Source organism: Scyliorhinus canicula, chromosome 5 (genome assembly GCF_902713615.1).
Source record: "Scyliorhinus canicula chromosome 5, sScyCan1.1, whole genome shotgun sequence".
NCBI lineage: Eukaryota > Metazoa > Chordata > Chondrichthyes > Carcharhiniformes > Scyliorhinidae > Scyliorhinus > Scyliorhinus canicula.
This window is the reverse complement of record NC_052150.1, coordinates 20,603,416-20,630,382: the sequence shown is the minus strand read 5'-3', so window position 1 is coordinate 20,630,382 and position 26,967 is coordinate 20,603,416. Positions and strand designations below refer to the sequence as shown.

The window sequence follows — 26,967 nt, the reverse complement described above, 5'->3', positions numbered from 1 at the left end:
AAACAACAGAATAAATTAACAATAAGCAAATTAACTTAAACACTATCTCCATAACCCCCCCTCCCCCCCGGGTTGCTGCTGCCGCTGACCTAGTACCTTATCGTTGAGCCAGAAAGTCGAGGAAAGGCTGCCACCTCCTAAAGAACCCTTGTACCGACCCCCTCAGGGCGAACTTGACCCTCTCCAACTTAATGAATCCCGCCATGTCATTAATCCAGGTCTCCACACTCGGAGGTCTCGCATCTTTCCACTGCAGCAAGATCCTCCGCCGGGCTACTAGGGACGCAAAGGCCAAGACATCGGCCTCTTTCGCCTCCTGCACTCCCGGCTCCACCCCAACCCCAAATATCGCGAGTCCCCAGCCTGGCTTGACCCTGGATCCCACCACACTCGACACCGTCCCCGCCACCCCCTTCCAGAACTCCTCCAGTGCCGGGCATGCCCAGAACATATGGGCATGGTTCGCTGGACTCCCCGAACACCTGACGCACCTGTCTTCACCCCCAAAGAACCTACTCATCCTAGATCCGGACATGTGGGCTCGGTGCAGCACCTTAAACTGGATGAGACTAAGCCTCGCACATGAAGAGGAGGAGTTTACCCTCTCCAGGGCGTCTGCCCATGTCCCCTCCTCAATCTGCTCCCCCAGCTCCACCTCCCACTTAGCCTTCAGCTCCTCTACTGACGCCTCCCCCACCTCCTGCATTACCTGGTAGATGTCAGACACCTTCCCATCCCCGACCCACACCCTCGAAAGCACCCTATCCCTTACCCCCCGCGTGGGCAGCAAAGGGAACCCCTCCACCTGTCGCCTAGCAAACGCCTTGATCTGAAGGTACCTGAACATATTCCCCGGGGGGGGGGGGGGGGGGGGGGGGGGGGGGGGGGAGCTCAAACTTCTCCTCCAGTTCACCAAGGCTCACGAACCTCCCGTCAATAATCAGGTCTCCCAACTTCCTAATGCCCGCCCTGTGCCACTCCAGGAACCCGCCATCCATGTTCCCTGGGACAAACCAGTGGTTCCCCCGCAGCGGGGCCTCCACCGAGCCCCCCATTTCCCCCCTGTGTCACCTCCACTGCCCCCAAATTTTGAGGGTGGCCGCCACCACCGGGCTCGTGGTGTACCTCGTTGGAGCGGCAACGGAGCCGTTACCAGTGCCTTCAGGCTCGTGCCTCCGCAGGACGCCATCACCATCCTTTTCCATGCTGCCCCCTCCCCCTCCATTACCCACTTGCGTACCATCGAGACATTAGCCACCCAATAGTACCCAGAGAGGTTGGGCAGCGCCAGCCCCCCTCTGAAAATGTTCCTATAGTAATGATATTATGCATAACATCTACTTGTATGTACATCTAGAGGCAGATAATCTGCACTATAACCACTTCTACATCTCCATGCCAGAGACAAAGGCACCAAGCCTACTGCTTGGCTAATGAAGTTCACCAGAAACCTGCTCAGTGATGTCCTGTGGATACACTGGAGGGTGAACAGTTATTTCTTTGGCCAGGTTATGTCCATGCAAGGGAGGCGGTGGCTACTAATCCAGAGATCACTGGACTAGTAATCCAGAGATCCAAGCCAGTAATCTAGTAACCCAGAGATCCAGGATAATGCCCTGGAAACTGGGTTCGAATCCCACCACGGCAAATGGTGAAATCTGAATTCGATAAAAATCTGGAATTAAAAGTCTAATTCCAGATTTCTGGACCATGAAACCATTATTGATTGTTGTAAAAACCCATCTGGTTCACTATTGCCCTTTAGGGAAGGAAATCTGCTGTCCTTACCCGATCTGGCCTACATGTGACTCCAGACCCACAGCAATGTGGTTGACTCTTAAATGCCCTCTGAAATGACCTAGCAAGCCACTCAGTGCAAGGGCCATTAGGGATGGGCAATAAATGCTGGCCCAGCTGGCAATGCCCAGATTCCCTGAACGAATAAAAAAATGACACAAAGACTCTCATGGGGATTCCTTGACGTGAGCGGGGCAGACCTGGATTTGGAGGGGTATCCAGAACAACAACAACTTGGGCTTTGGGCCCGACCTCAGTTCGATCAAAAGATTGGAATATAACTGGGTGCCATAGGGAGGCTAGCCAGAAGTTGTCTTTTCCTTTCATAAGATGGACAAGAAGACTTTAGAAGATGGAGGGTTTCAGGGTCATGCTTTGTGCTCCACAACCTAATCTTGTTCCTGTTGCTGTGGTTCCCTATAGTTCATTCTGTACAAAGGACCTCTCAAGGTGTGGGCCTTCACCTGGACAACATTATACCTTGGCTAGTGACTTCAACTTGGAAGTATAGTTTCAGGTCACTTTGGTACATTCTGCCTGACATGCACCTAGGAGGATGGGGAGGAAGAAAGTTAAGGCTATTAAATCTTTCCTTAGACAACTTCATTCTCGTCATAATGTGTCATATCAATTTTATACCCTGAATCAAACAAGTATTTCACGCAACAATGGATTAATTGTGGCATTGCTCAGAGGAGATTAAAAGGGAGATTTTGAGCTGGATAATAATATTTACTTCACTTTCCCATATTATATTACGGGTGCTTAGGTACGAACAATGATACCGCTTCTGGAATGCTTCAGAACCGACATGATGATCAATAATTTTCCATCACCAGCCTGATTCAGGAACTTCAGTCCACAATGTGACATTGAAGCACAATTTTCACTTGAAACTCACAGCCAGCTCAAACAGCCATAATAAAATAAATGGAAAAAAAAAATACAGTATATTTGGTGGATGCGAAACTCAGCAATGGAATTTCAGGATTTTTATGTGGAAAAATGCTTGAGCTACTCTACTGCGATTGAAATGGCCTTCAGAACCCATTGATTGAATTACAAACCTGTATCTCACATTAACCTCCTGTTTAACTGCATGTATTTCCCATTTATAACTGAAAATAAACTCATGATCATTAAGCAGTCAACATTTCTCAAGGGGAATATTGGAGTTGCATATATGAAACAAGCCATTTAGTTCATGTGGACTGGGGCATGAATGAGGCTGTACTTAATCCTCAGGAAGTACTACAGACTTTGCAAACATGTGGGAGATGTCGAGTAGTATAATTGCAGCAAGTGTACTGGTGCCTACACTGCAGGCAACAGTGTCCAATTTATTTCAGATGCCATGCCAACATTTTCCAATTTTAGTCATCCTCTTTGGTAATCCTCTGCTCACCACAACCAAATGAAAGGTATATTTATTATGGCAGCAATTTTTAGTGTCAGCACTGATGGGAATATGGTTTTGGGATCCAGTCTATGAATGATATAGAAAGAAAATGGGAAGAAAGGATTTCGTAGGACGCTAGTTAGAATATGCTTAGTTAGGAAGTCTTAGATAGGAAGTGGGTGGCACAGTGGTTAGCGCTATTGCCAGGGACCAGGGTTTGATTCCAGCCTTGGGTGACTGTCTGAGTTTGCATGTTCTCCCCGTGTCTGCGTGGGTTTCCTCTGGCTGCTCCGATTTCCTCCCACAGTCCAAAAATGTGTAGATTAGGTGGGGTAATGGGAATAAGGTGGGTGGGGGGTCTAGGTTGGGTGCTCTCTCAGAGAGCCAGGGCAGTCTTGATGGTCAGAATGGCCTCCTTCTTCACTGTATGCATTCTGTGGATTCTAATAGGGCTTTCTTCACAAAACCTCAGAAGGTTCTATGACACTATGTAGCAGGTGTTAACTATGAAACAACTGCCTAGTCACCAATACCTGGACTTTGTTAACTTACATGTGGTGGGCTGTGGGGGTGCAAATGGACATCTGATAGGTCGGGTAGTCGTGATGAAAAATGTAGGTCTGAGGGCAGAGGGATGAGTTTACATAGGAGCCAGGGGTACCTCAGGTGGCGATGGACCATATTACACGTGGAGCCAGGAGGAGCACTCTGCTTCTTCAGGTACAACAAAAATAATTGCTGCACTTACCAATTTTAACTCTTTTCTGCTGCACTGCCAAGTTCAAATGAGTGGTGTATCTAAAGTGGACACTTCGCCAAGAAGGCAGTTAAAATTGTATCAGCTTCCTATTTATGTCAGAGGACCCCAATTTGCATACAGCAATGCATATAATACCTTCGTGGCTCAATCAAATATCTGGAGACAGCAGAAGATCTCTGAAAATATAGCAATGGAGTGGGAACTGTGCTGTATGTCTCTCACCTCTATTTTAGCTCCAAGACACAAGAACACACAAGAAATAGAAGCAGGAGTAGGAGTAGGCCACGGGGCCCTCCAAGCCTGCCGCGCCATTCAATAGGATCACAGCTGACCTATGCCGGCATCAACTTTTCTGTGCCATTTCCTCATAGTCATCTATTCCTCGCTCCATCAAATATTTATCCTCCGTCACTTTAAATACTTCTAATGACCCAGCCTCCATGACCCTCTGGGGCAGAGAAATCCAGAGATTCACCACCCTCTGCAAGAAGACATTTCTACGCCCCCCAGTTTTAAATGACCTTCCCTTTGTCTTGTACCTATGCCCCCCTGTTGGAGACTCTCAGCCTAGTGAAAACATCTCACCATCTCCCCTGTCAAGCCCCCCCTCAGGATCTTACATATTTGAATACGGTCACCCTTCACTCTTCTAATTGCCAAGGAATACACACACACAGACTATTTTATCTCTCTTGACAGGGCAACCCTTTCATCCAGTAATTAGGCTGGCGAATCTCCTTTGGATTGTCTCCAACGATACTATATCCTTTTTTAGGTCAGGGGACCCAAAACTATATGCAGTATTCCAGGGGAGGCCTCATGAAAAAATGAAATAAAAATCTCTTATTGTCACAAGTAGGCTTCAAATGAAGTTACTGTGAAATGCCCCTAGTCGCCACATTCCGACGCCTGTTCGGGGAGGCTGGTACAGTAATTGAACCGTGCTGCTGGCCTGCCTTGGTCTGCATTAAAAGCCAGCGATTTAGCCCTGTGCTAAACCAGCCCCATACCAGCTTACCCTCACCCTGTACAATTACAACAAAACTTCCCTATTTTTAAATTCCAATCCCTTTGCAATGAAGGCCAAAATGCCGTTTGCCTTCTTAACTATTTGTTGGATCTGCCTGTTGGCAGAGTCTCTGTGGCTCTTACGTATCCAGTTCCAATTAGCTTTATCAGCTTCCTTACTTTGCCTTTTCTTTTTTTTTTAATGATTTATTTTAAAATTTAGAGTACCCAATTCATTTTTTCCAATTAAGGGGCAATTTAGCATGGCCAATCCACCTAGCCTGCACATCTTTTGGGTTGTGGGGGCGAAACCCACGCAAACATAGGGAGAATGTGCAAACTCCACACGGACAGTGACCCAGAGCCGGGACTGAACCTGGGACCTCGACGCCATGAGGCAACAGGACTAACCCACTGTGCCACCGTGCTGCCCTACTTTGCCTTTTCTAATATGAACTTAAGAGATCAGAATCAACATGGACAGTAGAATCCGTAGTACATGAAGTGAATTACTGCATCTCAACTGATAATAATTCAGCCCTCTCAGAATAGCAGGTTCAATAATTCCAAGAAAGAAAGAAAATACTGAGGATGCACAGAAAGGCTATCAAGAGAAAAGTTAGATTAAGGTCAGGTCGAGATATTCTGAAGCACAAAAGCTTAATCTATCTTTTCTATTCGCTATTGCCGAGCGCCTGTTGTAATTTCCAACAATTTTCAGGTTTACGCAAGATTTCCAGCATTTGCAATTTATTTATTTTTTAATCAATTCTCTGATCGGGTCGGTGACAAATATGAAGCCATTCTACTTTGTTTCGATATGATAGCCGCCCCCCTGAAGTATTAAAGCATCACCTGCAGCCGTAAACTAATTTCATTACATTGGTTGTTCAGTCACCTTCGTAATAGGCTTGAGAGGGCCTCTAACACATCAGGTTCCCATTATACAGACTTTATGACTGGTTCAGTTATGAATATTTCAGCTTGTTACATTTTGCACAAGATTGGGTACGATCCATTTATAATGAACCTCAGCAACAGGTTAAGAGTGATAAAAGAAGCTATTGGGACATCAGCCCGTGGAATATAGTTGAATTAAATAACTGAGATCTTTATGGAAAGATGTTAGCTTGCTCCCCCAGCTCCAAAGGAGATAAGGAGGACTGCATATAAGAGTTGTTTATCGAGGGACAGATTAGCATTTAGACCTATAGCACTTTGTAATGAATTAGCTTGGTGCAGGCAGCTGTAGTTTTGTGGGACTCAGAGGAGCAATCTTGCCCCCCTCCCAAAGATTTTCCCAATTCTGTTTTTGGCTGTTACTGGAATTATTCCTGTACATTTAAAGATCTGCATTTTAGACCATTTAATATTTGGAACGGTGGCACGGTGGTTAGCATTGCTGCCTACTGCGCTGAGGACCCGGGTTCGAATCCCGGCCCTGGGTCACTGACCGTGTGGAGTTTGCACATTCTCCCTGTGTCTGCGTGGGTTTCACCCCCACAGCCCAAAGATGTGCAGGATAGGTAAATTGGCCACTCTAAATTGCCCCTTAATTGGAAAAAAATAATTGGGTACTCTAAATTTAAAAAAAAAAATCCTACAGGATCCTTGGCTTTACAAATAAAGACAGAACAGAAAAGCAAAGAATCTGTGCTGATCCTTTGCTAAACACTGGTTAGGCTCCAGCTGGAGTATTTTGGACAATTCTGGGATGCACCCTTTTGAGAAAAAATGTCAAGGCCCGAGAGGAAGCCCTGGGGCTGTTTTTAAGAACAGTCCAAAGGATGAAATATTTTCCTATGTGAGGAGACTGGAGAAACAGGGGTTGGTCTCCTCAGAACAAAAAAGGTTAAGGGGCAATGTGAGGGAAGAGTGATTCAAAGTCATAGAGGTTTTCGATAAACTAAATAAGGATAAACTTTTTCCCAGCGGCAAAAGGCTCAGTAACCAGTGGAGGCAGATTTAAGGTGAAAGAATGAGAGGCTGCATGGCGGAATTTATTTTTAAGTAAGTTGTCATCGTCTGGAATAAACTGCTTGAAGGGGTGGCGGATTCAGTTAGAGCTTTCCAAAGAAAACTGGATAAATACTTGAAGTGGACAAATCTGCAGAGGTGTTGGGAAAGAGCAGGAGCAGAGAGTTTTTTCACACAGTCGGCAGAGGCACAATGGCCTCCTCTGTGCTGCATCATTCCATGCCTCTGCTGCGAGTGCTGGTTTCCACTTAAAAGTCCCCCTCATGACTGGGTCTTGGTGTCAAAGGTATGTTTCCACCTGTCTTTCCTCATGCTGGTCATAGGTTTTTGAAATAAGCGAGTCGCTGTTGAAAATCGCTGTTGGTAAAGGAGGTTAGAAAGGACAAATGTCCAGAGAATAAAAATAATCATGCTTAAAAAAAGTAAAATAAAGTAACCGATCCTGATGGTGATGTTCACTCTTCTATTTATTTCCTTAAACTGATGACTCAGCTTATACATGTTGTATGTATTGAGCTGAGTAAATTAGCATGTTTCATTTCTCTAATGCTTTTCATAACCTCCGAATTCCCCAAAGTTCTTCATAGGTATTTATATAGAATCTTAGTACCCCTACAGTGCAAAAGGAGGCCATTCGGCCCATTATGTTTGTACTGATCCTGTAAAAGAGCACCCCACCTAGGCCTTGACCCCACCCTATCCCTGTAACCCCATCTAACCTTTGGACACTAAGGAGCAATTGATATTGGCCAATCCACTTAACCTGCACATCTTTGGACTGTAGGAGGAAACCGGAGCACTCGGAGGAAACCCACGCAGACACAGGGACAATGTGCAAACTCCACACATTCACCCAAGGCCGTAATTGAATCCGGAACCCTGATGCAGTGTGGCAGCAGTGCTAACCACTGTGCCAACGTGCCGCCTCCAAAAGTACAAAATGTTCTTTTGAAGTGCAATCACTTTTTTATATGCAGCATCCAAATTGTGCACAGCAAGGTTCCACAAACAGCAGCAACAACAAAAAAAAAGACCAGATAATCAATATTTGTGCTGCTGTTTCAGGAATAAATGTTGGCCAGAACACCTGGAGGACTCCTGTGTAATTCTCTGAATTGTGTCACAGGTCTCGATTCAATGTCTCATCCTGGCTGAGCTGTATTCCACAGTGCTGCACTGAAGTGTCGCCACTCGTTTGTGCGTTCAAGACTCTGGGGCGGAGCCTGAACCCCAAATCACCTGAGTCACTGGTAAGAATAATCCAACTGAACAGTGGCTGAGATCAAAAATGTTACTGTGCTTCCTGAAAAGAATCTTGCCTTTTAATTCAAAACACACCACCGTGTTGCCGGATACTTTGCTCTGCATCAATGCCACATGCTTCTCCCTGGGACGGGGAAGATAATGGGAATTATTCTAAAAAATATTTCTAGTGAGCAACAAGTTAAATACGATGATTGAGTATAGTTTAACCATTTAAAACAAAACTCTTGGGTGAAATGGTCTGAATATTTGTATTGAAGATTTGGAGTGTAATCTGAAGTGCAAATATAAGTATATTGGGGCAGCACGGTAGTATAGTGATTAGCACAGTTGCTTCACAGCTCCAGAGTCCCAGGTTCGATTCCTGGTTTGGGTCATTGTCTGGAGTCTGCACGCTCTCTTAGAGTGCGTGTGGGTTTCCTCCAGTGCTCCGGTTTCCTCCCACAGTCCAACAATGTGTAGGTTAGATGGATTGGCCATTCTAAATTGCCCTTAGTGTCCAAAAAGATTAGGTGGGGTTACTGGGTTAAGGGGATAGGGTGGAGGCATGCGGCTTAAGTAGGGTGCTCTTTCCAAGGGCCGGTGCAGACTCGATGGGCTGAATGGCCTCCTTCTGCACTGTAAATTCTATGGTCATAATAAACATCTATGATTATAGTACAAATAGCAAAGAGAAGAAATCCTGTGAAGGGACATGGAGGGTGTGTGATAGGTGAGCACATAATCTAGGTTGACACTTTGATTAAGTATTCAGGGATTAGTGAACTATCGAAGGTGCCAGAGCCCACAGTCTGAACTTTCTAATCACTCACCTGAGCTTCTGCTATTACTTGGCACATCCCCACTATTTACAGCTAAAACTGCTTTAACTCTGCTTAATCCCAGAACAAAGCAAAACTAAACATTGAAATACAGGTAACCCTGGGAGAGATTACAGTCTATCTTTTGTTTTGTTGCAAAGCTTGTTAGACAAAATCAACCTGTAGATTTTTATAGTCAGTGAACACTTGTCATTCAGCCAAATAGATTCAGGCAGCATTCTAAATTGTGCTTTCATCCCTTCTAATTGTGCCAAATTATATCTGTTTTGGCACTTTAATAAACCTTGTTTTCTGGAAGGAAAGTTATTGGCAGAAGAACCCAGCACAACACAACAAAGCCATTATTTATTCTTTTCTGCAAACATTTCCGAAGTCTCAATCAGTACCCGACATCCTTAGTGTAGACATGTCCACTCAGGTCTTTAAAGTGAATATTTGGAAGGCGTGCAGGTTCTTCCCTCGTAAATTTTACATTTTTTCCCTGTTAGCTTAAGGAGTGTATAAAAGGAACGGTTGTCTTTTCCCTGGCATGCTCAAAAAAAAACGATGATACTGAGTGACATTCTACGATATACAAAACTATAATGTTACGTTCTTGACTTCTGCCTATTCTGTTGCAGTAAATTCTGATGTATTTTCAATTTACCAAATAAGAATAAAGTTTTCCAAATTATGTTAATCTAGATCTTTAAATATAATGACCGAAGGGGCTATTATTTCTCAAAGGGTAGATTATTTATTTTCTGAAGCCACATCTGATTCAATTTCCTTCCACTCTGGTAGAGAGTTCTAGCCCCCAAGACTTTTGGTAGTTTTATCGGAAATAACTGTCTTCTTCAACAGGACAATCTTCATTTCACATGCAGACATGAGGAAACACTAATGTTACAGTAATGAAGTTAGCCAAATGTCAGGAGTAATTTTTTCTACTGCAATAGCACAGTTAAGTGAGGAAAATAATTTTGAATTATAATATAATTTTTGAATTTAGAATGCTGTCCTTTTGCCATTTCTTCACTATTTCTTTAACTGTGACTTTTTAATGTTCATTTTTCTCCTACTATTCCACCTTCCCTACCGTTAAATGTTGCTTGGCCCAATCTGTAATCCAGCACTTGTTTTTTTTAAAATGTGGGACAAACTTTAAAAAAGAAAATTTGTATTATGTGATAAAATCAACTTCCAATATCCTTCATAAGAATGTCAAAAACTAAAGCATTGATAAATGCACCAGAGGTGTGATCCATCAGTCGCTGACAAGCTTTTACACATCAAAATAGAAAGTAGTTGGCAAGAATAATGGACTTGTGTGTGAGATTTCCTTTACAACACTAATGGTGGCAATGCCTTCATTATCTAGGTCCATAGTTTTGGAATTACTTCCCCAAATATCTTGGCCTCTTTTTCCTCCTTATTATGATGCTCCTTAAAATCTATCCCAATGACCAAGGTTTTGGGCACCTGTCCTGACATTTTATTATGTGGCTCAGTGTCAAATATTTCCTGAAAATGCGCCTGTGGGATGTTTGGTCACGCCAAATGCAAGTTGTTGTCCCAAGTGTGATAGTGCGCCATAACGAGCTAATTCAACACTTATTCTTATGATTCCTGTAGGGACCAGTAACGTTTAAAAATAAATTTGAACTTCTAGTTAATGGCTGAAAAGGATGACGCAACAAGATTTCACATTTTAAGATTTTACACTGCAACAAATGACTAAAAATACCATCAACTAAACATGATTTTTGTAGGCAACTCATACTTTAAACTACGGAAATGTTCCTCTTTTACACTTATCACATATTGCAAGCTCCACAGAATTACAGTCCTTTGCAGGAAAAATGTAATGTATATAAGTAACAACTGTTTATAAATATGAGAAAAGCCAATAAAAAGGTTTTCAAAATAAAAAAGAATTACAGTCCTTTTAGAAGAAAACAGTGCACAGTTGCTTCCAGCTTCCGAGAGGTTCACATTTCCCCGTTTTGTCATGTAGCTTTGAGTGACCACATCCAGGCATTTTCCCTGGGAGAGCTTCCTAAATACACCACCAGCAGTACAGCCTTGCCCAATGATTTATCCCCTCTGGCCATGCCAGGACAAATCCCCTGTATTCTTTAACTGGCTGTGCAATGTGTCCCTCCAGCTGGAGACCATCTCCATCCTGCATCCAGGCAAGTTAAGCAATCCCTTCTCTCTACTGCCCACACAAAAATGTCAAAAGTTTATTGATTTGTATGGAAGCCTGTGACCTGATTTCAGAAATAGTTTCCTCTGTAATCTTCACCATGGCAATGTGAAAACTTGCATGCAGATAGAACTGTTGATCATCTATTCTGGGTCCCAGTTTTCTCTTATCATAAAAGTAAAGGTTTACAGCACAACCGTTTATAACCTGGGGGAGGTCTCCAATGGGGCCTGGCCCGCGATCGGGGCCCACCGATCGGCTGGCCGGCCTCTCGCTCCCTGGGCTTATTTTATTCCGTGCCGGCCCCTGAACACCTGTGCCATGTTGCGACGGGGCCGGCGCGTTGAGGGAGGCCACCGTGCATGCGCGGGTTGGCATCGGCGCCACTGTGCATGCACGGATCCCGCGGCGCACAGTTTGCGGCGGGATGGGAGGCTGGAGTGGCTCCAGTGCCATGCTGGCCCCCTGTAGGGGCCAGAATCGGTACCCCCAGCAGCCCATTCACGCCGTTGGGAAACGCGATGGCGTTTCCGACGGCGTGGACACTCTGCCGCCGAACAGGAGAATCCCACCCCGGGCATTTGTGCACCACACTATTAACAGTAATTACGGATTATCTGCTGAAAATGGTTAGTGCATGTAAACACGCAAAAGTGAATGAGGGCATTGTAATCAGAATGCTTCACAACCCTTTATGCCTACATTTTTAATAGATGGAACGAAATAGAGGAGACACAGGGGAAGGGGTGGGTCCCGCTTCCTCACATATTTCTGATCAGGAACTGCAGGTTCTGGAGGAAGAGATCTGGAAGAGACCAGGCCTGTACCCTGCCCGTTGACTTCATCCACTTGCAACAACCAAGGAGGTCTGGATTCAAATTGCAAACGTGGAGAGTGCAAGAGGAGAAGATCAGCGGCGGAAAAGATTCAGTGAACTGCTGTGTTCCGGATAGGTGAGTAGCTTGACTCATCCACACAGAGCTCCAAGGGAAGAGTCGCATCTGCATGTTGCGGTTACCAGAGACATGACTCATAGTTCTGCTTCAGCACTGATGCTTGTATGTGTAAGCACCTTATGTAAGTGCACACAGAACAGGGGCAGCACGTTGGTACAGCACTGATACGTCACAGCAGCGGGGACCCGGGTTCTAGTCTGTTGGGCACTGTGATGCACAGGGACAATGAAGGGAAATACCGCTACATGCACAGTATACAAAGGTAACATGAAATCATGTCACTGCAGTCAAAGAGGGTGAAGAATGCACAGGAACTGGCCCAGACTGGGGTGGGCCTGACAGAACAATTCACATGGTTAAACAGATGGTCATGCAGATTGCCAGGGTGACTGAGCAGTTGTCTGCTGGTGCTGGTGAATTACAAGTCACTGACGATAAAGGCGGCGTTTAGGTCACTTCACTGAACACAAGGGGAGGTTGGCATGAGAGTGAGTGAAAGGAGGGGTTGCATCATACTGGCAGTGTGAGCATGATTAAATGTAATTGCATGCATTAGAGCATCCTTTCACAATGGGAAGGGCTTAAATAACTCCTTTTGAGCCTCACACAGGTCCCAGCTCTGCTCCCTCAACCCCGGGAGCCTAATCATCCCTTGGGCATCAAGAAGAGGCAGAGATGTATTGGATGCAGCATCACATCTGATATCGAGCTTACACTTCACCAGCTCAGATACCAGCACAGCGGAGGGAGGCAGCAAGCATGCAGAGTCGGTGGCATGTGGTGAGGGAATACACCGGAAAGTGGGGGATGGTGTCAGAGACGTTTGTGCATAGTCTTCCTCCTCCGAGGGAGGAATGTTCCAGTGGGCAGGAATGCAGAACCTCATATGGAACTTTTGGGTGCAGTGTTTGGACAATCAGCAGTCGGCCTGTGGACATCTGGAGGAAATTCTCTGAGACGGTGGAAGCTCGAGTACTGAGAATGGAGGAGTCCATCGCTGCTACGAGTTCCACATTGTCCCAGGGGTTAAAATGCTGGAGCTCTGGCCATGAGAGACTGGACCTTCTCATGGAGAGTCACATGCAGCAGCACTCAGAGTGGATACAAGAGCAGCACCATCACCAGGAAATGGTGCTAGCCTCCTTCAGTAACCTGCATCAGTCTGGTAGGCCAATTTACCCTCACCATGAGAGCGTGGGAATGAAATGTAGCAAACCAAAGCCTCCTAATTTAATTTTTCATCTATCCTGCATTCCTTGCATTGGAGTGGGAGAAATCTCCAGAAGACATTCGGCAAGGTGCCGCACAAAAGGCTGCTGCATAAGATAAAGGTGCATGGCGCTACGGGTAATGTATTAGCATGGATAGAGGATTGGTTAACTGACAGAAAGCAAAGAGTGGGGATAAATGGGTGTTTTTCTGGTTGGCGATCCGTGGCCAGTGATGTGCCTCAGGGATCAGTGTTGGGTCCGCAATTGTTTACAATTTACATAGATGATCTGGAGTTGGGGATCAAATGTAATGTGTCAAAGTTTGCAGATGACACTATGAGGAGTGGTAGAGTCAAGTGTAGAGGACACAAAGTCTGCAGAGGGGTATAGTCTGCAGAGGGATATAGATAGTTTAAGTGAGTGGGCAAGGGTCTGGCAGATGGGAGTATAATGTTGGCAAATGTAAGGTCATCCATTTTGGTTGGAATAACAGCAAAATGGGCTATTATTTAAATGGTAAAAAATTGCAGCATGCTGCTGTGCAGAGGGACCTGGGTGTCCTTGTGCATGAATCACAAAAAGTTGGTTTGTAGGTGCAGCAAGTAATTAAGAAGGCAAATGGAATTTTGTCCGTCATTGCTAGGGATGGAGTTTAAAAGCAGGGAGGTTATGTTGCAGCTGTATTGGGTGCAGGTGAGGCCACACTGGAGTACTGTGTACAGTTTTGGTCGCCTTACTTGAGAAAGGATGTACTGGCACTGGAGGTGTGCAGAGGAGATTCACGAGGTTGATTCTGGAGTTGAGAGGATTATGAGGAGAGACTAAGTAGACTGGGACTATACTCACTGGAATTTAGAAGAATGAGGGGGGATCTTACAGAAACATATAAAATTATAAAGAGAGCAGATAGGATAGAAGTAGGGAGGTTGTTTCCACTGACGGGTGAAACTAGAATTAGGGGGCATAGCCTCAAAATAAGGGGAAGGAGATTTAGGACTGAATTGAGGAGGAACCTCTTTACCCAAAGGGTTGTGAATCTGTGGAATTCCTTGCCCAGTGAAGCAGTTGAGACTACCTCGTTAAATGTTTTTAAGGCAAAGGTAGATAGATTTTTGAACAGTAAAAGAATAAAAGATTATCTGTTCTTATGTACATGGTCAAAATCTGTTGCATCCTGAAATTATCCCCCAACAATCACTCTGGTAAACCCCACTCATCCTTTGGGTGAATCATTGGTAACACAAACATTAGTGTTTGAATTGTTTGACAATTCTGGCGCTAAATAATTGCAGCAAGTATTAAAATTCCAAACCTAGCCTTTTCCTCACAGTGCTCTCATGGTTGGGGCAAATTGGCTCTACCAGACATCCCAACTATTAATCTCCATGCATGACCAAAAATATGCAGAAATGATAAACACAATCTTCTAATAAAAATAATGAATTAAGGATTGTCTTTAACACTGTCCAAAAAAACCTCGTATTAAACAGTAGCTGCTCTGTCTGCCTGTGGGGTCACTAAAGTTCTGCCATATGTGCCAGATTTATTATTGCAATCACACACTGCATTCTGAAAATGCAACACTGGCCAGGCATATGTGGACCTGTAAAATAGTATTATTACACTCCCAAGTATGAAAAGCCCTTAAACTGATTGCCCCACTTAAGTGAGCACCATTTCGGATTATAAACAGTAAGTTTAAGGCTCAAAACTGAGAAGCGGAATACTTTTAAACAATTTATAGACTTGGAAACAAAAACGATAACACTGCTGTATAACCACAAGTATGTCTGCTCAACTCTGGATCATTTTTAACATATGAAAAGTAATTGAAATACTGGTATACTTATAACAGCTCGTGCACCTTTAGTTACTGCCAAAGGTACTGAAGCTATCCCGTTGTACCTCAACATCAGTTTTTCCTCTAAACTGCAAAAAGTGGCAAAGAAATACACAGAACACACAAATCAATGGAAAACATATCTGAACAACGAGCTGTTGGCCTGGGTCATTTGTTGAGACTTCTAGATATTGGAAAGATTGGGACTGGGCAGAGGCCAATTATGTGACACAGCTTATCAACATAAAGTGGTTATAGCTTCACACCAAAGTAAATTGTGCCACTTATTTTAGTTGTTTACACAGGAGATTTGAGACCTCCCTCTAGTTGTTACATTCATACTCCAACTCTGTGGTGGCAGTATAATGATTGGAACTACTTCACTTTTCAAATTAGCACTCCTTTGTTCTTGAGCAGTGTGACTTGGGGGTCAACAGAATGCATCACATCTAACATCCCTGCCTAACCGTATATACAAAGAACAAAGAAAATTACAGCACAGGAACAGGCCCTTCGGCCCTTCCAGCCTGCGCCGATCCGGATCCTTTATCTAAACCTGTTGCCTATTTTCCACGGTCTACTTCTCTCTGTTTCCCACCTGTTCATATATCTGTCCAGATGCATCTTAAATGATGCTATCGTACCCGCCTCTACCTCCTCCGCTGGCAAAGCGTTCCAGGCACCCACCACCCTGTGCATAAAAAACTTTCAATGCACATCTCCCTTAAACTTTCCCCCTCTCGCCTTGAAATCGTGACCCCTTGTAATTGACTCCCCCACTCTTGGAAAAAGCTATTTGCTATCCACCCTGTCCATACCTCTCATCATTTTGTAGACCACAATCAGGTCTCCCCTCAACCTCCGTCTTTCCAATGAAAACAATCCTAATCTACTCAACCTTTCTTCATAGCTAGCACCCTCCATACCAGGCAACATCCTAGTCAACATCCTCTGCACTCTCTCCAAAGCATCCACATCCAGGATTGGATTGGATTTGTTTATTGTCACGTGTACCAAGGTACAGAGAAAAGTATTTTTCTGCAAGCAACTCAACAGGTCATTCAGTACATGGAAGAAAAGGGAATTAAACAAAATTCAAGAAAATACAAGAAAATACATGAGAATACATAATAGGGCAACACAGGGCATCCTTCTGGTAATGTGGCGACCAGAACTGCACGCAGTATTCCAAATGTGGCCTAACCAAAGTCCGATACAACTGTAACATGACCTGCCGACTCTTGTACTCAATACCCCGTCCGATGAAGGCAAGCATGCTGTATGCCGTCTTGACCACTCTATCGACCTGCGTTGCCACCTTCAGGGTACAATGGACCTGAACTCCGAGATCTCTCTATACATCAATTTTCCCCAGGACTCTTCCATTGACCATATAGTCTGCTCTTGAGTTACGATCTTCCAAAATGCATCACCTCGCATTTGCCTGGATTGAACTCCATCTTCCATTTCTCTGCCCAACTCTCCAATCTATCTATATTTTGCTGCATTCTCTGACAGTCCGCCTCGCCATCTGCAACTCCACCAATCTTAGTATCATCTGCAAACTTGCTCATCAGACCACTTATACCGTCGTCCAGATCATTTATGTATAATCACAAACAACAGTGGTCTGAGCACGGATCCCTGTGGAACACCACTAGTCACCTTTCTCCATTTTGAGACACTCCCTTCCACCACTACTCTCTGTATCCTGTTGCCCAGCCAATTCTTTATCCATCTAGCTAGTACACCCTGAACCCCATACGACTTCACTTTTTCCATCACCCTGCCATGGGAAACTTTATCAGATGCTTTACTGAAGTCCATGTATATGACATTTACAGCCCTTCCCTCATCAATTAACTTTGTAATTTCCTCAAAGAATTCTATTAGGTTTGTAAGACATGATCTTCCCTGCACAAAACCATGCTGCCTATCACTGATAAGTCTATTTTCTTCCAAATGTGAATAGATCCTATCCCTCAGTATCTTCTCCAACAGTTTGCCTACCACTGACGTCAAACTCACAGGTCTATAATTCCCTGGATTATCCCTGCTACCCTTCTTAAACAAAGGGACAACATTAGCAATTCTCTAGTCCTCAGGGACCTCACCCGTGCTCAAGGATCCTGTACATGTAACGACACTCTCAGTTAGTTTTCTGTTTGTTCACCTTCCTTACTGAAAGTCCCAGCTTATAATCTGACCTGTTAGTACTTTGATTTACCATCGCTGAAGACTTCCACCGATGCTTAAGGGTTGAATCGTGGGCTTAATGTTTAATTCTCATTCATTTCCACCTTCCACTTATCTTATACCGCCTTAAGTTTCTGATTGTTGTTTAAAATGCAATTTAGTTGCTGTTCTAAGAATTTCATTAGGCGGGATTCTCCCATGCCCCCGCCGGTGGGTTCAATGGCAGGCATGGGGGAGGATTTGGCAGCAGATTCAAAAATTGGTTTTACACTGGTGTGACTTTCCTGCGGGATCTTCTCCCAGTGCCCGCCATGGTGGATCGGAAACATACGGGTGGCTGGCATCCCCCAAATAGGATGCAGATGAGGGCCTGACCGGAATCTTCCCATCATGCCCGATTCTCCGTGAAGTCAGTACTGATCCAGAACATGTCTGGTGCTACCTGAAAAATGCCTGGGACTGCCTCCGGATTTCGGGATGGAGGCTGCCAGCGATCCTGGACCTGGCCAGGGGAGCAGGTGGATCTTCCAGCTTCAGGGTCATCAAGGAGGTCCATCTCCCAGCCTCAAGTGTTCCTGGAAATCCATCAATTTCTCTTCAATGGTAGGTCGGTGCTGTTCGCAGATATGATGGCAAGATGCATGCTACCTGCCTCACCATGGTATATGGTGCTAAGTCCCCAGATGCATAATTAATGAGGTCGGGGCTTGACGATATGGCGCTGGATTCTCCGATTGTGAGGCTGTATCCTCACGCCGGCGTAGGACAGTGGCGTTTTTCGCCCACAAATTCGGCGCAAAACGGCCTCAATCCTCTGTGTAGCTGGGGGCTAGCATGCTGGCAGTGTAGAGCACCCAGAGAATTGCCAGGCCCGTGGCCGCACATGCGCATGGCAGCGGCCGTCCCGTGCAACAGTGGCGGCAACCGGAGAATCCTGCCCATGGTGTGGTTTCCCCGTCAGCCTCAGCAGTGGAAAACACTCCCTGACCCTGCCACGGGATTTGGCCCCAAATTGGAGAATTCCACCCACTGCGTTTGAAAAATTTCTATTGAAGAGGAGTCTATCCTCATATTTTATTCTCCGTTTCAAATTTCACTTGCCCCACAAACCCCACAAACGTTCCTGACCTACAAGTTGCAGATGGTATCAGCATCCAATACATACCGACTTTCTCCTCTCCTCTCCACTCATCACAGCCCAACCCTTGTCCATTTACTCTATCAGAGAGCCAAGGAGTACAACCTGACCAAACAGGGTAGTAAGACCAAGAAAACAATGGTGAAGAAACATCATCATGCGATTGCTGCCTCACAGCGCCAGGGACCCGCGTTCAATGCCGGCCTTGGCTGACTGAGTGGAGTTTGCATGTTCTCCCAGTGTCTGCGTGGGGTTCTTCCCACAGCCCAAAGATGTGCAGGTTAGGTGGATTGGCCATGCTAACTTGCCCCTTAAATGTCCAACTGTTAGAGGGGGTCCCGGGAATGAGATGGGGGAGTGGGCATTGGTAGGGCGCTCTTTCAGAGGGTTGGTGCAGACACAATGGGTTGTATTATAAGGTGCGGAAAGGAGTCCACATCGAGCCAAACAAGTGAGTCAAATGAAAAAGGTTTAATGCAACAGAACAAGAGTACACAAAAGTTAATCTACTACAGGAACCAGCTCACAGTTCATGGCCCTTCGGTGTTATACAGGATGGAGAATGGGCCATGCCCCTCAGTGGAGGAGTGTGTATTTCCCATAGTTTTGGGAATATCAATCTTCCAGTCCTGGGTGCAGGGAGGGGGGAGGCAGATGTTCTTTCTCCCACCCCCCACCACCTGAAGAAAAGCTGGCATGGAGCATGACCCGGCCTGTAGCCACAAATCGCTATGGGGCAGCTAAAAAAAGGCCAAGTGGAAACCCCACACTGCCGGCAGTACTGAGAGCGCGGCAGTGGAAGCTGTTGGGACTGCAGGAGAAGGAGGCCCGTGGAGTCCTACAGCAGGCAAATCCAGAGTCTTGGGCAGGCTTTCTTTGAATAGGGCAGGTTTAGGGGTGGGGGAGGGGATGTGGCTTTAAGGGTGCTAATAGGTAGGAAGGAAGGGAGGGCTTCACTCTTCGTTGGCCCCCTCATGATTAGCAAAGAGCAGCCCCTCCCCCAGGAGAGAAACCCCCCCTTCCTTCCTGCCCTTCGATGGAATTATTTTTTAAAAAATGGGCCTGCCCTCTCATGTCCAGCTGCCCAAGCCAAATGTTTTATGGTATGGGCAGTGTATTATCGGGTTCAATCGACCTTGATCACTCATTTGAATATAGTGGACAGGCTGCCCATATAAATCTCGCCTGATCAGTCAGCAGAAAATGCTCCCAGCACCTGCCACATGGCTCCCTGTAAGCTTCTGAAACTTGAAAGAACTATGCACCAAAACAACCCTCGCAACAAGCAACTAACCTATAAATAATTGATGATCCCTTTAAATAGCACTGGCTGGGAGAGTGGGGGTGGGGGGCGTCCTTCATACTGCTCGTCATCTTCAGCTGTGTGAGGTTAAGAGAGGGTGTTGGCTGCCACATGAGAGCACCAGAGTGGCAGTGCTTGCATAACTTACGTGTTCCACTCTGATCGACATAGTGATCTGCCGGTTTGGCATACTTTTAAAAAAAATAATTATTTTTATTCTCCTCCTTTTTCACATTTTAATCCAAATTTACACCCACCAACAAACAATCAACGGTAACAAATACAAGGCTCATCCTCACCTTTGTGAGGTGCATCTTATACACCACTTTCAGCTGTATCAGCCCCAACCTCGCGCAAGACATGGAGGCATTTACCCTCCGGAGCACCTCACACCACAACCCATCCTCCATGCACTTTCCCAACTCTTCCTCCCATTTTGCCTTAATCCCCTCCAGCGGTGCCTTCTCTTCTCCCAGAATCACCCCATAAATCACCGACACCAACCCCTTCGCCATTCCTCATCAGCATCTCCTCCAACAGTGTGGAGACCTGCTCCAACGGGAAGCTTGGATCTCCTTAGCGAAATCTCGAACCTGCATACACCTAAACATTTCTTCCTGCCCCAACCCATATTTTGCCTCCAGCTCCTTCAGTCATGCAAACCGGCCCCCCCAGAAACAAATCCTTTAATGCCCTGACTCCCTTATCCTCCTATCTCCAAAAACTCCCACCCCACTTCCCTGGTTCCAATCTGTGATTCCCCCCGAATCGGCATTTCCCTTGACACCGCCCCAGCTGAAAGTGCTGGCGCAACTGCCTCCAGATTTTCAACATCGCTACTACATTGCCGGACTCCCTGAGTATTTCCCCGGGGCCATCGGGAGTGGTGCTGTTGCCAGCGCTCTCAGCCCCGACTCCCGACACAGACTCTCCTCCATTCTCACCCACTGGGAGCCCCCCCCTCTAACTCAACTCCTCACCTTCTCTGCTTTCACCACCCAGTAACAAAATAGTAAATTCGGAAGACCCAACTCCCTTACCTGCCGGTTTTGCATACTTCTGACGGATGTTAAGTGCACGTGCGTTAACGTCTTTACTAATATAACGTCTGGCCGCTTCGCTGCAAAGTGCTGTGCGTGCTGCGAGTGCCATTTTGGAATCTAAAGGGGCCTCATTGAACCCAGCGAATGAGTGCCACCGAGCCCAATTTTGATCTTATGGTTTCCTCTGGGAGAAGTTGTGGCGAGGGAGGGGGGGGGGGGGGGGGGGGGGGGGGGGGGGGGGGAAAGGGGAGAAACGAAGCAGAGAGTGCAGGCAAGTTGCTTTGATCACATTCCCAGCCTCCCAGCAGCTAGTTACACAGGTCTATCTTATATTGTTATTTTCACAATATGTTTATGTCCTGCGGCATAAATTTGGTATGAAAATCAAAGTGAAGAGTAGCTGTCCGTACAACATGCCGAGTTGACAAAATTCTTCAAGACCTAATCAAGTCAAAAGATCAGAATTCAAGTTGAAGTGCCCTGTACCTATTTACTGGCACTCCTACAAACCTTCAGGCCAGTAGGCTGACTATAGTAAATAGCTGTATATCCAGTCAAGTGAAACCGAGTGTGCACATACTGAGTGTGTTGGATTCTCCAGAGTACAGAGATCCTGATTAATATGCACATGAACATACACATTGGTAGGAGTAGGCTCTCGACCCCTCAATGTCTGATCTGATGGTAACCTCCCGCCTACCCCCAGTAATCTTTCACCTCCTTGTTTATCAGGAATCTATCTACCTCTGTCTTAAAAATATTCAAAGACTGCTTCCACTGCCTTTTGAGGAAGAGAGTTTCAAGGACTCATTACCCTCAGGGAAAAAACTTCTCATCGCTGTCTTAAATGAGCAACCCCTTTAAAAAAGTGATCCCCTAGTTCTAGATTATGCCACAAAAGGAAATATCCCCTCCACATCCACCCTGTCAAGACCCCTCAGGATCTTATATGTGAGGCACAGGGGTCACAGATCCGGGGAATGGAGACGGTGATGTCCGACTGCAGTAAATCGGGTGGTGGCATTGGAGGCAGAGGTGAGGCTCCTGGGGGACCTTTGCAAATCGCTAAGGGCAAACGTAGAGGAGCCGGAGAACAGATCCAGAAGGCAGAACCTGTGTATTGTTGGCCAGCCTGAGGGTGTGGAAGGCACGAGTGTCACGAGATATGTCTCAAGGATGCTGGCGGGGCTGGTGGCGGAGGGGGTGCTGGACAAGGCCTCGGAGGTGGACAGAGAGCACAGGTCCATGAGGCAGAAGCTGAGAGCGGGGGAGTCGCCACGGGCAGTGATTGTGAGGTTCCTTACGTTTGTGGAGAAGAAGCTCCTGTGGTGGGTTAGGGAGAACCGGAACTGCGAATGGGAGGGGGAAGTGTCCGAATCTATCAGGATATTGGAGTGAAGCTGGTGAAAAGGCCTTCAACATGGTCAAAGCGGTTCTATACCAAAGGCAGATTCGGTTTGGGGTACTGTACCCGGCAAAACCCTGAGTGACTTTTGAAGGCTGAAAATACTATTTCGAAGCCCCAAAGGAGGCCAACGACTTCATCAGAAACCACAAGTTGGGGGAGAATTGAATGTTGATGGGAGACGAAGAAGCTGGAACAATAGAGATCGGAAGATATGGGTAGCGTGGGGGCTGAAGGGTGGGGTGATTTTGTCATTGTGATTGTTTGCTAAGGGGCAAAAAGTTTGTAAGGGGGCAACTACCCCACTACCCCTGCCATTTGTGGTGGGTTTTGGAGGGGGTGTGGTTTTGGATGTGCCTTTCTTTGTGTGGGGGAGTTTATATGGGCTGGGAAGGCACCAAGGGTGAAGAGGGCCGTACTGCAGAGGCTGGGGCAGAAAGGGAGGTTGGCGTTACTAAATGGGTTGCACTAATATTGGGCGGTGAATGCGGAGAAGATGAGGTGGCGGTGGGAAGGAGAGGGGTTAGAATGCATTAGGTTAGAGGAGGAGTACTGCAGGGGGTCCAACCTGAGGGGCCATGGGGGGGGGGGGGGGAGAGGGAGTGATATTGGTGCTAACACTGCTGTGTGGGAACCATGGGTTTAAGCTGGGGGAGATGGATGGTATGTATAGGAGTTTGGGACAGGTGGGCCTGGTGAGGGTGAGGGATTTATATCTGGAGGAGAGGTTTGCAAGAGTCTGGAAGTGCTGCGGAGAGGGTGGAACTTCCGAAGGGAAGCGAGTTCAGATATATGCAAGTGAGGGACTTGGCGCAGAAGGAACGGAGGGGGTTTTCCAAGCTGCTGGAGTACACCCTGTTGGAGCGGTTGCTGCTCCCGGATGTGGAAGAGAGGGTAGGATTGCTCGATATATAGGGGCGGCTGGGAGAGCAGGGGGGGGGGGGGAGTGTAGGTAGTGAGGATTAAGGAGAAATGGGAGGGTGGGGGAGAGAGAGAGAGAAGAGATAGGATGGGGAGTGCGGAGGGAGGTGATGCCTAGGGTGATTTCGACCTCTTTGTTTGTGAGGATGAGTTTGATTCGGTTTAAGGTGGTAAATAGGGTGCAGATGACTCGGGTGAGATGAATAGGTTCTTCCATGGTGGACGAGTGTGAGAAGCGTGGGCGAGGACCAGCAAATCACGCACGTATGTTTTGGGGCTGTGAGAAGTTGGCGAGATACTGGGAGGGGTGTTTGGGACACTATCAAAGATTGCGGGGCTAGAACTTTCACAAACTGTGAACTGTGAGGTGTGGAGAATGTTCTTTGATTTAGTTATGTTTTTGTACCTTTGAATGTGTTTGGAATAAAATACATTTTTAAAAAATCATCACAGAAACATATTTTAATAGTGGGGAGAAAATGAAGTTATACTATTAACTGTTAGTGATGCTTCTAACAACACCCATTGTACCATAGCATATCTTCAACAAAAGTGCAATTTTAGATGATATAGCAATTAATTTTAGGAACAAACAGTTAAATGAAGCGAATTACATGAACAGAATCGGGCTAGTTTTCGATTAATGCTGAAATGTTCTTACCACTTCGGTAGGTCTGTAGTACTTGGGATTGACCCTCACGTGGATTACACCTGTTTCCTTGCACCGTCCTATTTCATTTTCACCCTGACCTTCCCATCTGGAAAAATACAATGACATCTTTATGAATATTTTGTTAAAAGTAAACATATTCAGCGGGATTCTCCCATCCCGCGGCAGAGTGTCCACGCCGTGAACGGGTCGCTGCCAGGTGTAATTCTGGCCCCTACAGGGGGCTAGCACGGCGCTGACGCGGTTCACACCGCTCCAGCTGTCAATCCCGACGCGAACTGGGCCCCGTGGAATCACGGCGACAACGTGCACATGAGCGGCGGCCTCCTTCAACGCGCCGGCCCTGAAGCAACATGGCACAGGAGTACAGGGGCTGGCGCGTAGGAAAGGAGGCCGGGGGACAGAGAGGCTGGCCCGCCGATTGGTGGGCCCCGATCGCGGGCCAGGCCGCATCGGAGGCCCCTCCCCGGTGTCAGAGTCCCCCCCCCCCCCACAGGCCACCACCCGACCCTTGCATGCAGAGTTCCCGCCGGCTGCAAACAGGTGTGGACGGCGGCGGCGGGACTCAGCGTTTTAACTGCGGCCGCTCGGCCCATCCCGGGCCGAGAATCAGCGGACCAGCCGCGTAGCGCGGCCCGCGACTGGCGCCGTGGCAAACACGCCGGCGTGGCCCGGTCGCGGGGATTCTCCGGCCCGGCCCAGGGCTGGGAGTATCCCGCCCATTAATGCGACAAACAACACTTTCAATTTTATTACATTCACGCACATGCATTACAAGAACACAAGAAATTTGCTCCCTCAAGCCTCCTCCACCATTCAATGCAATGATATGATTGTGGTCGTCACTCTGCCCCAGAACCTTTGACTCCCTTGTTAATCAAAACTCTGTATAACTCAGCCTTGAATATAGTCACTGACCCAGCCTCCAGGGAAGAGAACGGCAAACACTAATGATTCGCTCAGAGGAGAAATTCCATCCCACCTTTATCCTAAATGCGAGCCCCCTTACTTTGAAAGTGTGCCCCCTAGTTTTTGATTCCACTCCCCCCGCCTCCCCTCGAGGGGAGACATCCACTCAGCACCTGTTAAGCCCTCTCAAAATCTTAAATGCTTCAATAAGATTGCCTCCCATTCTCTGAAACGCTAATGAGCAAAGCCCCACCCTGCTCAACATTTCCTCACAGGGAAAAACTCTCACCCCCGGAATCAGCCCGGCGAACCTGCTCTGAACTGTTCCAGTTATCACATTAAAGTGAGATGACCAAACCTGTTCCCAGTGCTCTGGGTATTAATCTCACCAATGCCCTGTGCAATTGTAGGGAGAATTCCTTACTTTCATACTCCATCAGGTCCAGGGGAGTTGTCAACCTTAATTTCCATTAGTTTCCCCATTACGTTTTCTCTCATGACAGTGATTGTTTTAAGCGGCTGGTTTAGCTCACTCAGCTAAATCGCTGGCTTTTAAAGCAGACCAAGCAGGCCAGCAGCACGGTTCGATTCCCGTACCAGCCTCCCCGGACAGGCGCCGGAATGTGGCGACTAGGGGCTTTTCACAGTAACTTCATTGAAGCCTACTCGTGACAATAAGTGATTTTCATTTTCAAGTCTGCCCCCCCCCCCCCTCCTCCCAACCACACACACACACTTTAGTCTCTTGATTTCTTGCTATTCTTGGAATACATTTTATGTCTACTTCAACTCAAGCCTCCTAAAATATTGGACAGCCAAAGGACTAGTGAGATTGAGGATCTGAAATAATTTTTTTTGTAAAACAAAGTACTGCTGGAGTATCAATCCACCATCGATCATGGTTGATATGTTTCTCATCATATTTGTCACAAAGAGCGCGGGGAGGAGCTGGGAGTTCACGAAAAGAGCGAGAGGAGCCCGGAGTTTATTAAGAGCACGAGAGGAGCCAGGAGTCTGAAAAAAGTGCGAGTGAAACCAAGAGTTCACAAAGCACGCGAGAGGAGCCGGGAGTTCACAAAGCGCGCGAGAGGAGCCGGGAGTTCACAAAGCACGCGAGAGGAGCCGGGAGTTCACAAAGTGCGCGAGAGGAGCCGGGAGTTCACAAAGCACGCGAGAGGAGCCGGGAGTTCACAAAGCGCGCGAGAGGAGCCAGGAGTCTAAAAAGAGCGTGGGAGGAGTCCAGAGTTTAAAAAGAGCACGAGAGGAGCCATGATATGACAAAGCGCGCAAGAGGACTCGGGAGTTCACAAAGAGTGTGAGGGGAGCCCGGAGATTAAAAAAGAGCACGTGAGGAAAGTGATTCTAATGCTACTGGGTATTTTGGTTCAAGAGACCAAAACAGGCAATGAGGGATGGGCAATAAATTCCACTCTTCCGAGGGAAGCCTACGTCCAACCCACCAGTAACGATGCTGCGGTGTGAATCGCCCAAATCTGCACAGCAGTTTGTTTCCTAACTCGATTTTCAGATACGTTTTTCTTTATTTAAAACCTGATTTTCAGTTATTTTTTAATCCAATAAACGGGGCAATCCAAGATCCTCCTGCCCATTTGAAGCACCTTTTTGTCATTGATGTTTGGAATTTTCTCCCCCGGCGAGCAGTGGAGGCTGGATCGTTGAATACAGTCAAGCTTGAGTTAGACGGGTTTATGATCGACAAGGGAGTCAAGGATTATTGGGTGTGGCAGGAAAGTGGAGTTAAAGCCACATCAGATCAGCCGTGACGTTATTGACTGCAGGAGCAGGCCCGAGGGGCCAAAAAGCCTACTCCTGCTCTTATTACTTGTGTTCTTGCTAACCTATTGGATTGGATTTGTTTATTGTCACGTGTACCAAGGTACAGTGAAAAGTATTTTTCTGTGAGCAGCTCAACAGATCATTAAGTACATGAAAAGAAAAGGAAATAAAAGAAAATACATAATAGGGCAATACAAGGTACACAATGTAACTACATAAGCACCGGCATCGGTGAAGCATACAGGGGTGTAGTGTAAATCAGGTCAGTCCATAAGAGGGTCAGTTAGGAGTCTGGCAACAGCGGGGGAGAAACTGTTTTTGAAGCTGTTCGTGCGTGTTCTCAGACTTTTCTATCTCCTGCCCGA

General features: G+C 46.6%; 1 protein-coding gene across 1 annotated transcript in view; it reads right to left on the bottom strand.

Annotated features, from left to right (window-relative positions):
• Positions 1-26,967, bottom strand: part of gmds (GDP-mannose 4,6-dehydratase) — a 621,977-nt gene that overhangs the window by 55,921 nt on the left and 539,089 nt on the right. The window contains exon 9 of the mRNA XM_038796739.1: positions 23,888-23,984. Coding sequence (XP_038652667.1) covers positions 23,888-23,984 — 97 coding nt within the window. The remainder of the gene's footprint in view (positions 1-23,887; positions 23,985-26,967) is intronic.